Source organism: Tamandua tetradactyla, chromosome 5 (assembly GCF_023851605.1).
Source record: "Tamandua tetradactyla isolate mTamTet1 chromosome 5, mTamTet1.pri, whole genome shotgun sequence".
Classification (NCBI taxonomy): domain Eukaryota; kingdom Metazoa; phylum Chordata; class Mammalia; order Pilosa; family Myrmecophagidae; genus Tamandua; species Tamandua tetradactyla.
In genome coordinates, this window is record NC_135331.1 from 26,841,299 (window position 1) to 26,853,970 (window position 12,672).

Sequence of the window (12,672 nt, forward strand, 5' to 3'; positions counted from 1 at the left end):
TGTGATTTTTTTATCCTGGTTTTCTCATTTAACAATCACGTGCATTTTCCCACTAGTTAAATGTTCTTCAAAAACGTGGCTCTCGGTGATTGCCAAGTTCGAAATCTTAATCACACAATCCCTAGTGACTGGGCATTGAGGAGATTTCCATTTTTCATCATTATAAATAGCATTGTAGTAAACACCTTTGGGCATCAAGCTTTTGTTATCTCTGTAGAGCAAATTAATCAAACAATTGGATTAAAAGGGCGCAGACAGTTTCAAGCCTCTCGGGCATAATGGTAAAGCGCGTTCAAAAAGGCGTCAGTTTGCACTCTCACAGGTCGGGTTTAGGAATGCTGATTGCGTATTTTATTTTAATTGTGTTTTTTAGCTCATCAAAGCCCAAACATCTGGAGTCAAGGACTTTTTTTGGGCATCCCCAAGCAGCACATAACAAGGGCTCAATAAATGTTACCTAAAGGAGTGAGAGAAAATGAAGGACCAGATCATGCATTGGGGCAGAGAGGAGGGCATGGGTCTGAGTCATTGTGGGAGTTTGGAGCTGTTATGTACCCCAGAAAATGTTGTGCTCTTTAAATTCATTCTTGTTGGGGCAGACCTGTTTTACTGGAGTCCTTTGTGAAACAATAAAAGGCATAAAAAGCACAGAGAGCTCGAGAAGTCCCAGAGAAGCTGAGAGACAAGAACATACCCACAGAAGTTGAGAGGAAGCCATTGAAGCCAGAAGCTGAAAGCAATGAAACCTGGGAGAGAAGGATCAGCAGTCACTGACCAGGTGCTTTTCCATGTGACACAGGTGTCCCAGATGCTGGCAGTCTGTTTTCAGAGTCCAGGTATCATCCTGTTGGTGCCTTAGTTGGACATTTTCATGGCCTCAGAACTGTAAATTTGTAAGCTAATGAATCCCCATTGTAAAAGCCAATCCTTTTCTGATATATTGCATTCCAGCAGTTTTGGCAAACCGAAACAGTCATTTTGAAGGTCAGCTCAGCAGGACCCACCACCTGGCTGGTGAAGGGACTCAGTTGCAGACAGGGGTGGCAAGTGATGTGAGGCCAAGAACCCCCAAGGTGGAAGGTTAAGTGGCTGATGGGAAAAGGTAAGGAAGCCCCACTCCCAGATCATTTAGAGTTAGGTGCTGGTAGAGGCTGGCGGCAATGCTTTTTTGTATTCCACCCTTGAAGCCCCAGTCTTGATGCGAAGCTCTGGAAGGATTGTCTTCACTGAGCTAGCAAGGTCCATAAATTCTCTCTTCACCTGGATATCCTACGGAAAAAACACATTATAAGGTGATATAGTCTCACCTTCTGAGAATGTGACTATTTGTAGTTTCACAAGAACTGACACCCACACATAACTCCTATCCTGTGCATGATAATCTCACTCCTCAAATCATTAAAACAGATGGGAAGGGACTTGAGGTGCTTCTAAGGTACATGCACTCCTTCTTGGGCTGGAGGCTGGTTAGGCAGCTGTATGCTGTTTGTGGAAATCCATCCAGCTCTACTTAATCTAGGTGCCCCTTTCAATACAGACATTGAACCTCAATTAACAATGAAAAGCAAAGAGGGTGGGGAGAACTAGGATTGAGCCAGAACTTCTCCATGCAGGCGCTTTCCTACAGGGGCTGTCACCTCACCCTGTCTTCATGATAAGTTTTGATATGCTCTGTTCTCATTTTCATTGGCCTCAGGATGTTTTCTGATTACATCTGAATCATTCTGAAGGCCGGTTCAGCTAAACCCAGCACCTGGTTGATGAGGGGACTGGTGCAGACACAGATGGCAGGTGATGTGTGGCCAGAACCCCGGAGGTGGAAGGTTCAGTGGCTGATGGAAGGAGGTAAGGAAACCCCCTCTCGGGTCATTATGCCAGGCAGGCCTGGGCATAAACCCCATTTTACATAGAGACCAAGTTGAGGCTGAGCCCTGGGAAAAGTTTTACTTCAACTTTATAGCTTATACACATCTCCCTCAAAACTGAAGATAAAATCTGGGTTTGTCAAATTTGACTAATAATAACAGTTAAGGAATCAGAAGACAGGACCCTGGCTCTAGACTCGTGTTGGTCTTTAATTCAGAATCTTGTCCAAGATCCCACATTAGATGCATCCAGAACTTGGATCTGATTCTAAAGCCCGAGCTATTTCCACTCTACTATAAGCCTCATACGTTATAACGAACAAATGGGCATTTTTTGAGAGAATGACATCACATAAACTTCATCTCATTTAGGACAATAGGGTTCAGAACTGATGAATTCCTAGAGCAGAAGGCATGCTATCCCCTGGCTTTGCACCCACAGAGACCAGGCAGTTGTTAGCGGGAAGCAGTGAGGGTTGTCCCAAACCCTGAAGTCACATCTCTGGGAAGGCTTTTGACTCAACCCTGTGTTGAAATAAATCAGGGCTAGGAAGTTGTAGCTAGGCTTTCTTTTAGTAATTTGCATTGTGGGATTCTCTCTTTCCATCTTTAACGTTTGACTGCCTAATATAGAAAAGACTGACATTTTGTATACAAAACAAAGCAAAATTGAATGAAAAGGAGGCCTAATCTCCTTCACAGCCAGGCATGGGACTCTTGTAGGGCCATCCATCACCTGCAGCCAGTACAGGCCAAGTGGAGGGGCCAGCAGCCTTGGCAGTACAGAATCTGCAAATCTAAACAAACGTCAGTGAACAGAACATCGCGCCTCTTGTCATGGTAAGGTTCATGTGTCATCTTGGCCAGGTGATGGTGCCTGGTTGTCTGCTCAGGCAAGTGCTGGCCTGTCTGTTTCTATCAGGACATTTCACGGACTTAAATGATGACCACGTTGGCTGTCTCCGCAGCTGATTGCATTTGTAGTCAGCTAAGGGGAGTGTCTTCTGCAATGAGTGACGCTTAATCTAACCACCAGAAGTCTTTTAAGGATTCAGAGGAGACGCTCTTCCTGCTTCAGCCAGCAAGCCTCTCCTGAGAGTTCGTTAGGACCTTCTTCATTGGAGCTGTTAGCTCGTGGCCTGCTCTACAGACTTTGGAATCTACATCCCCACGGTTACTTGAGACACTTTTATAAATTTTATATTTACAGATATCTCCTGCTGATTCTGTTTCTCTAGAGAACCCTAGCTAATACACCCCTCAACCGACCAGCTATTCTCTTCTAGCCAATGCAGAAATCAGGCAGGGGTCACGAAGGTGAGCCCAGGCTGCTGCCACCAGGTAGGAGCCGGGATTAGGCTCCTCATGTCTTAGATTGAGGCCGGGTTCACACCCCGACGCAGCACCACCTCCCTGGGCAGAGTGCTTTATTTCCACGCTCCCCACTTTTTTTGGTGTAAAGTGGAGGCAATGTCACCTCACTGGGCTGTTGGGAGGCCCAGAGACGAGGTTTATCAAAAGCCCTTACGGAGAAATCCAGCAGTTCCAGGGCTGATGCTGGATTATTCCGGACAGCCTTGAGAACCGCCAGGCAGCCTTCATTTCGCATGGGGTTCCTGGACACCTAAGAGACACTCCTGCACAAAACCAGAGGCGCTGAGCTCCAGGCCCACGGCTCTGGGTGGACTGAGCATCCACCCAGTGTCCAGCTCCACGCTGGACCCCCTGTCCTTGTCGAGTTTGCTGCTCTCAGTGGAAGGAATAAAAGGAGACAGATCACAAAAATGCAGTGTGGGAAGTGCAAGGAGAGGGTGGATGTCAAGTTTGCCGGGAAGGTTCTGGAAGGCTGGTGGGAAGGATGGGGTGCAGGCAACGCCTGAGCTGAGCTTTACAGATGAGCTGGGCAGAGCTGGGCCTTGCGGCAGGAGAAGAAGGAGCACACACACAGGTGCGGAGGAGCACCTGGTGTGGCGAGTCCCGTGAGCTGGGAGTGAGCGATACATGCTCAGGGCAGGAGGGGAGGGGCGCGTGTGGGAGGGCCTGGAGTTCAGCTGTGGGCACAGGGTCCCCCCCTGTGGACCTGCCCCATGCCCGCCCTACTCACTGCCCTCTTTGCCTGCTCTTCAGCTCCCTCCCCCGGAGGAAGGAAAGTCCTCAGGGAGTTCTCAGCTATAGCCCCTATTTTACCTGGCCGAATTCTGGGTACCAGCAAGGCCAGAGGAAGAGCTGAGGGGGAAGCAAGGGGTGTCTGCATGATGAAATACGAAAGAGGAAGGGCAGTGGTGGGTAGGGGAGCAGCTAGGATGGAAGGATCAACGGGAGGGGTCTGAAAACGTGCACAGGCCAGGTCAGAGGAGACCCTTTCCTCTAGGCCCGCACATGTGGTTCTGGAATGTTCCTGCATCTCTGCCACCGGGCCGGGCAGATGTGGTGGGGAGATCGCTGAGTGGACATGCATGGGGGCAGGTCCGTTTTGAAGCCTCCCCCATCAGGCCAGCACTCACGACAAGAATCTTCAGTGTTTGGTTGACTCGGAGGCCCAGGCCCAGGCTCAAAGCTCCCATTGCTGAGATGCGGTTGTAACTGCAAGAGAAAGAAGTGGGGTGCGTCCCAACAGCCATGCAGAGCCTGCGCTGCCCAGGGTCCCGCCCCTGCCTGCTGTCTCGGTCCCAAGGAGCTTCCGTGGCATACACATTGCAAGCCTCTCTCACCTGAGGATCGTGAGGAGGTCAGTGAAACAGGGAGAGAATGCAGCCAACACACTTTAGGGACACACAGACCCGAGCACCCCTCCTGGCAGAGAAGGTCAGTGCCTCCCCTGCCTGCTGAGCTAGGAAGATGCTCCCACAGGTTCTGCCCCAGCTGGTACCCCAAACTTATCTGTGCTGATTTGGAAGGATTACATACCCCAGGAAACCATGTTTTAACCCTGATTCAATATTGCAGCAAGGGAATTCATGACTAGATTATCTCTAAGGAGATGGGGCACGCCCAATTGTGGGCATGGCCTTTGATTAGTTGGAGATGTGACCCTACCCATTCCAGCTCGATCTTGATTAGTTTGCCAGAGTCTTGAAAAGGGGAGACATTTTAGAGAAAGCTCAGAAGTGAGAGTCGACAGAGAGAGCTGACAGAAACTTCAGAGCAGAGCTGACACAGATGACACTTGGAGAACAGAAACATGGAGGTTTGGAGATGCTTGGAGCCCAGTAGATGTTGCCATGAGATGTTAAGCAAGTTAGAACCTGGAGAGAGCCAAGGGAAACCAAGAGATGAAAGCCAGTTCTGGAGAAGCCAAGTGAGGAGCCCCCACAGGAACAGAGGCTGAAAGCAACAGAGCCCAGGAGCAAGGGACCAGCAGATGCCAGCCACGTGCCTTCCCAGCTGACAGAGGTGTGCCTGACCCATCGGACTTTCTGGAATGAAGGTACCTCTCCCTAGATGCCTTAGTTTGGACATTTTCTTAGACTTAGAATTGCAAACTTGTAGCTTCTTGGATTCCCCTTTTTAAAAGCCATTCCAGTTTTGGGATATTGCCTTCTGGCAGCTTGCGAACTAATACACTATCACGGAGACAGGGCCTGTGCCAGCCAGTCACCCAGCTCCCTCCCTGTGTCCTTCCTCTGTCCTGCTCAGCTGCTGGGTAACTGCTGAGCCATGTTACCCTGGCTCGACTTGCCTTGCCTTGATTTCAGCATCTTCCGGCTCCTTCCATGGAAGAGGAAATGTGGGCAAGATCGAGTAGCAACCCAGCACCCAAGCCACGGGAGGACTCAGCCAGGCAACTATGACTGCCCTAGCCTCTGCCTTTGTACTCCCCTCTGTGCTCACGGCCCTAGAGGAGTGCGTCACACAGGGCAGGCCCCTGGGAACCAGCTGCTGCACAGAGCATGCCCATGCACCCACAGGTCAGGGTCCTGCTGCTTCTGAAAGGGAGAGAAACTCTCATGGAGCACCCATTCCACATCAGGCCTTTGCAGATATTTCTTATTCCCGCCCACCTGCCCTTTCAGTGGAAGTTATGGGTCCCAACGTAGAAATGGCGAACTAGAGTGAGAAGGACAGAGCTGAGTGCTCTTGGGTGTGGCTCGAGGCCCATCACGGGTGGGTGGTGGCAGGTCTGTAAGTTAAGGTGGTGGACAGAGCAGGATCCCAGAGCCCCATGCTCTGGGGCCAGCACCTCCATGCTCCTTACCCAATGTTGCGTTCCTCCAACACGTTATTGGCTCTCAGGGCCTCACACACTGCAGAGGCACCTAGATCACCAAAACCATTGTAGGAAATATTCAGGATTTTCATGAAGATGTTGGCCTAGGACAGAGAAGAGCCAAGCTCTGGACTCTGATGGTAGGGGAAGCCTGGGGAGGCCGCAGCCCTGGAATGCAGGAGAACCAAAGTGCACAGAGAAGGGTGAGGCTCCAGGACAGAGGGTGGCATCTGGGGAAAATGCCACGCAGGCCCCGCTAGTTGTGGGCAGCAGGAGAGGGCGGCAGGTACACATGTCCCCCAGAGGCCACTGGAGCCTGGGAGTCTGCCATGCCGCAGCAGGACCCAGAACTATGATGATCAGTTGCCATGTCCAATCGGGAGCCTTTCAAGGACAGGGACCCCACGGCATAGGGCAGGTGGATGAAACATGCCGGAGGACTGTGATGGGATGAGGGGTGGGAGTTTGTGTGTGCCGTAACCCCCAGATCAGGCCCTGGAGGAGGGTGAGGCAGCAGCTGCTGGTGTCTGAAGAGGACCCCCCCCAAGGCAGCCAGCACTGCAGGCCGCTCATGCCACCTGGCCAGAGGCTCGTGCCACCTGTTCCTGGAACCCGCAACATCTGAGGGAGCGGGTGTCAGAATGGGTGCTGCCACCCAAGAGTGCAAGGGTGTTCTTTCAGGGCAGCATTAATAGCTGGGATGACTGCAAGGATGTCCCCTTCCATCTGAATACCTGTGATGTCTGGAAAAGGTGTGTGACATTCACCTGTGGGAGTTCTCTGTAACTGACGGGAATGGGCATGGCACATTGGCACATTGTTGAATGCATTAAATGCATTCAGCACACCAATGCAGTGTATTTTATGAATGATCATTCTGTATTCCCACAGCTTCTCTAATAATAATAAAAAAGATTGAAGAATCATTTCTGAAGAGCTGCAAAGTCAGCCCAAGGGGGATTGGGAGGGGGAACTCCTACCTCCAGACCCCAGGCAAAGGCTAGAGCTCCTAAACCTCGGAGGTGATTCCAGCTTATGTTGAGCTCCATGAGTCCTGTGTTTTCTGCCAGAGCTGGGCCAAGTATTGTTCCTTTAGAGACACCAAGAGAGACCTTTTCATTCACTCTGCTTATTGATTAAAAAAACAATGCCAGTGCCTCCTGTGTGCCAGGGTCTCCATTGGGCATGTGAGTCTAGGGGAAAAGCCCAACACGGGCTCTGCCCTGTCCTCAAGGAGCTCACACCAAGAGAGGAGATATAAATACAAATGAATGCGGTTGGAGCTATTATAGGCTACAGATGGGGGGATGTGCAAAAAGAGTGGGGTGAACCCTGCTGTGCTGGTTTGAAACTGTTGTGTACCCCAGAAAAGCCATGTTCTTAATCCTCATTCAATGTTGTTGTGTGGGGTCCTTTTGATTAAGTTGTACCTGTGGAGATGTGGCCCATGCAATTTTGGGTGGGACCTTTTGATGAAGTGGTTTTCATGGAAATAAGTCTTCACCCATTCAAAGTGGGGTCATTTACTGTAGTCCTTTATGAGGGAACCATTTTGGAAAAAGCTGCAGAACCCACACAGGCAGAGATGTTTGGAAATGAAGAAAGAAAATGCCTTCAGGGAAGCTGTTTGAAACAAGAAGCCAAAGATCCTAGCAGTTGCCAGCCATGTGCCTTCCCAGTTGACAGAGTTGTTCCAGACCCATCGGCCTTTCTTGAGTGAAGGTATCTTTCCCTCAATGCCTTCATTTCGACATTGTTATAGCTTTAGAAGTATAAACTTGCAATTTAATCAATTCCCTTTATAAAAGCCAACCCATTTCTATTATATTGCATTCTGGAGCTTTAGCAAACCAAAACACCTGCCTTAGGGTGTGAGGGGAGTAAGGAGACAGGAGATAATCCTGAACACTGAGAAATTCGTCATGCCTGAGGAAGTGTGAGGTTGAAAGCTCTGGGAGCATGCAGCACTTGTGGAAATGCACACATGGAGCTGGGGTGCGGAAGAGGGAAGCTGGGGGGGGGGGGGGTGTGGAATTATGGAGTTGTGATGGGCACTGGGGAGATGCTAAGAGGCCTTGAATGCTAAGCCAAGGGACTCAGGCACCATCCTATAGATTCAAGGAGCGACAGGAAGGTTTTAAGTAAAGAAGTGACAAGGCTGAGTTGTTATTTCAGCAAGAGCTTTAGAGGCTCTTTAAAGGGTGGACTCGGCGGGTGGCAGAGGCAGAGATGAGAGCAGCGGGACCAGTTGAAAGGCTCATGCTATAGACTGAGCAAGAGGTAGCTCTGGTGGGGAGGGGCAGTGACACTAGAGAAAGGGGCATGTGTTTGTGTATATGTAAAACAAAACAAAACAAAAAAACAAAAGACCACCTGAAATATTTCACATGTTAAAGGAGCAGAAACCCCTGCTTCTACTCTCCCCTGCCCCTGGGACTGTGCACAGCCTCTTCCCCACATTGGAACTGCTGACTCCCACTTGACCTGGCTAAGAGCGCCTCCTTTTAACCTGGGTTCGTAGCATCAGGAAGCTTTGCCTGCCTGGCAGGGTTAAGCTAAACCTCCTCGGACGTCCACCTCTACTTGGGCTTCCACCCTTCCAAGGATCTGGCCTGTCCGATCTTCTCCCACCAGCCTGGAGCTCCGTAGAGGGACTGAGCCTTGACCCCTGTCCACGGGCCAGTCAAGCACAGAGGAGAGAAGGAAAGAAACAACCAGTGAGCCCAGCCGGCCCGGTCCCTGAGAACATTTTCAGCACCGCGGAGAGCTCCATGCGCAGGCGCGAGAGATCACCCTTTGGCGCCCAGCACTGGGGTTTGCTCCTGCCCCTCCCTCCCAGGATCCCAGATAAGGGGTACTTCCCCCTGTCCTCAGACACTTCTAGCCCTGCTAGCGAAGGGTACTGGTTCCTCACTCTTTGGGGAAGCCCCTTCTCGGCTGAACGGCTCCGCCTTTGTAACTTGCCAAAGCTTGGCACCTGCAGCCCCACGCCCCCGGGGACCAAGACAGGAAACTGAGACCCAAACTCCTTCACCCCTTATTCCCAGTTGGAAAAGCAAAAGGATCCGTGGCCTCTGTGCTTTTTGCCCTTCAACTGTGCAGGTCCAGAGGGACACCTATGGTTAATCCGCTGAAAGTCTGAAATTAGCCTTTCTTTTAATATGATTGACTTCCCCACAATAATCTTCTCAAACTAGCCCTCTGGAAAGGCCAGTTCTCACAGGCTGAAATTGGCACCCCCGCCCCCCACTCTAAGCAGCTGGAGACAGATCCAAACTTTCCAAATCAGACAAATCTTCTGGGGGGGCACCCTTTACAAGACTGATATCCCCCAAGGGTTGGGCTCAGCAGGTGCAGGATACAGAAATCTGTATTTCTAACCTAGAGTGCCAGGCAATTCATACAGTAATTGGAACATTTGGGGAGAGGCAGGCAGAGATGTAAAGGAGACAACCCGTGCAAAAGTCCTGGGGCCCCAGAGAGAAGCGAAATCAAGGAATCCCACTTGTCATAAAACGCTCAAGTCTCTGACATGACCTGCAGCTACACAAGTCCCCTGCTGCGTCTCCATCCCACACCCTAGCCAGTCTCCCCTGGCTCGATAATGCATTCAGACTGCTATCAGTCTGGGAAAAGGACACGCATGCCCTCCCTCTGGTCTTTCTGGCTGGCTCCTTTTCACCCTGTGCACTTCAATTTAAATGGAGCTTCTTTACAGAGTTCTCCCTGGCAACCCCTCCCCACGTGAGTTTGAAGTATTATGTAACCCAGAAAAGCCATGTCCTTTAATCCTCATTCAATATTGCTTGGTGGGAACATTTTCATTGTTTCCAAGGAATGTGACCCACCCAGTTGTGGGTGGTAACTTTTGATTAGGTGGTTTCCATGGAGATGTGTCCACCCATTCAAGGTGGGGTTGCTCACTAGAGCCCTTTAAGAGGAAGCATTTTGGAAAAATCCTAGAGCCAACAGAGCCTGCCCATACAGCCTTTAGAGATGCAAAAGAAAAGTGCCCCCAGGGAAGCTGTTCGAAATGAGAAGCCAGAGATCCCAGCACATGCCAGGCACCTGTCTTCCGTGCTGACAGCCTTACTTGTATCACGGTATCATTTCCTGGATGCCTTAGTTTGGACATTTTCATGCCCTTAGAATTGTAAACTCGCGACTTAATAAATCCCCCCACCCTTTTAAAAGCCATTCCGTTTTTGGTGTGTTGTATTCCAGCAGCTTTTACAAACTAACACACCCCCTATAGCAGGGTCCTGGCTTTTCCCTAGAAATCTGCCCTGTTTGTTGTTTTCCTAGCACCGACAATTATGGAGAATTGTTTTGGTCACTTGTGTTTCTTGAAGCCAGGGACTTTCTTTTGTGGATGGCTGGCCCCCTAGCTGTTACATCAGTGGCCAGCACATAGAGCAAGAGGCCACCCAGAGATGTCTGGGTGGCTGGGGTGGGCGTGAAGCAGACCAAGGTGACGACGGAGGTTCGACTCCCCTGACAGGTGCTGTCCAGCAGGTGCCCAGGTGTGGATGGGCTTGCGAGGTACCTGCTTGGCCATTCAGCTGGTTGTAGCTCAGGTCCAGGGATTGCAGGCTCGTGTTGAGCAGCAGGAGCTCCGCCAGGCACTTGGCCGCCTGCATCTCCAGGTCATTTCCCGCCAGCTGCACCCTCTGCATGGCCGGATTCGCCACGAGGGCAGCACAGAGGGCCCGGGCCCCCACTACTCCCAGCTGGTTCTCCGACAGGTCCACATCTGCAGGTGATACCACCACCCGGTCAGTGGGACCCAAAGCTGGGGTGAGATGGGGAGAAGGCAGCAGGGCGGCCAGGAACCATGGGCCCCACCCTCCTCCATCCTGCAATTTTCCAGGCCTCAGGCAGCGGCAGGAGCTTTGCAGATGGGTTGTTCTGGGGTAGTGTGGGTGCGGCCCCTCGGGGCTTGCCCCCCCTTCCTCTCAAGGGGTTAGGACTATCCAGCTTGCTGTGGTGTGCAGCCCCCCGTGGGTTACTGACACAGGCAGCAACCTAACCCACCCACGGAAGCCCTCGCTGCCCCCTTACAGGGCCTGACAATGCCAGCCCAGGTGGCTGTGTGTTCCTATCCCATGCAGGTGACCTCACTGGGTAATAGGGTCACTGAAGACATGATTGAGTTAATAAGAGGCAGGAACCGGATTAGGGTGGCTCTAACCCAATACGAGTTGGGTCCTTGTAAGAAGAAATAAATATGGACACAGCCAGAGGGGAGAGAATGCCATGTAATGATGCAGACAGAGACCAGTGTACTGTTTAGGAAGAGGCAAGGAAGGCTCCTCCCCTACAGGTTTCAGAGGGAGCAGGGCCCTGCTGAGCCCTTGATTTTGGACTTCTAGTGTCCAGAACCGAGAGACAATACATTCCTGTTGTTTACAGCCACGTGGTTTGTGAAATTGAGACCACACCTCCGCTGGGGCTGCTCATCCCTTCCCCTTCTCCAAGTATTGCATCCAGGCACTGCACCCTGGGGATCCACCACGTTGAGGGAGGGAGGTGGGACGGGTCGGGAGGATCGGGGAGTGGTGACCCGCAGTGGGTGCACGACAGAGGGTCTGACTCTCTCCCCCTCCCCAGCCCACACTGTGATGAGGCCCCTCCTCTATCTCCACCAGTTGGGGGAAGGGTCGCTTTGCACCCTAGAGGACAGGGAGGAATCAGGGAGGACTCAGGATCTGGCCACGTGCCCCAGGCCCAGCACCTACCACAGATGCAGCTGCTTCTGCTCAGGGCAGCTGCCAGGGCCTCAGCCACTGCCACACAGAGCCCGTTGTCCCGCAGATTTAGCCTTTTGATGATCGGATGGGAGCTCAATGCTGAACCCAGAGCCCGGGCCCCCTGGGACAGTGCAGAGGGGCCAGGCACAGCTAGCTGCTCATGCTCGCAGGGCTCAGCCCACTCTGTGCTTCCCCACTGAAGACCCTCCCCTTCCCATAGGCCCCAGGAGGACACCACCCCCCTGGCTGGAAGCTCCCCAGCCCTTAAGCTTTCAGACTCCTCTGTCTCCCAGATGTGGGGATGGAACTCGCCTGGCACAGAGGGGGTCTGGAGAAGTGTGCCATGGACACAGCACTCACTCAGGGTGGGAATAGATAATCCTATGGATGCTGCTTTCTGGACCCCCCACCCCACCCGGCCCCCAGAGTCTCTCCAGGATTACCTCGGGCCCCAGCCCACGGTGCTGCACGTTCAGTTCTGGGGTGCTCCCTTGAGGACCTGGGGACCCTTGCAGAGGTGGGTTACCCACCCCACTGCAGCCCTCTGTGAGTACGCTTGGTCAGGACCCTACCTTGGCTCCCAGTTCATCTCCCAAGCTTCTCAGCTTTTCCATACACTCCTTCCTCCGTCCCTCCCCAGCCTTGTCACTTGTTGAACTTCAGAATCTGCGTGTCAGCTCAGAGGTCACCTCTTCCTGAAGCTCTCCTTGGGCCCTCCTCCAGGCTCCTGCTGTCCCCATGCCGCCCTCTCGCGGCACTTGTCATTCCTCCACCCCACTCCATCCCTGAGAAAATGAACCCCAGAGGACAGAGACAGGGCTTGCTTGGGGAAGCCTGTGTTCAGCCGAAG

The 12,672-nt window shown here is 52.1% G+C and overlaps 1 protein-coding gene across 1 annotated transcript; it reads right to left on the bottom strand.

Annotated features, from left to right (window-relative positions):
* Nucleotides 1–349: 349 nt before the first annotated feature.
* Nucleotides 350–12,587, bottom strand: LOC143682996 (uncharacterized). The gene is made up of 9 exons (XM_077159330.1): nucleotides 12,512–12,587; nucleotides 12,266–12,321; nucleotides 11,811–11,943; nucleotides 10,619–10,825; nucleotides 7,053–7,162; nucleotides 6,061–6,176; nucleotides 4,370–4,448; nucleotides 3,394–3,489; nucleotides 350–1,269 (listed from the first exon to the last, which is right to left on the bottom strand). The coding sequence occupies exons 1-9, from the start codon at nucleotides 12,585–12,587 to the stop codon at nucleotides 1,135–1,137; spliced, it is 1,008 nt and encodes a 335-aa protein (XP_077015445.1). The 3' UTR covers nucleotides 350–1,134.
* Between the last annotated feature and the right edge of the window lie 85 nt (nucleotides 12,588–12,672).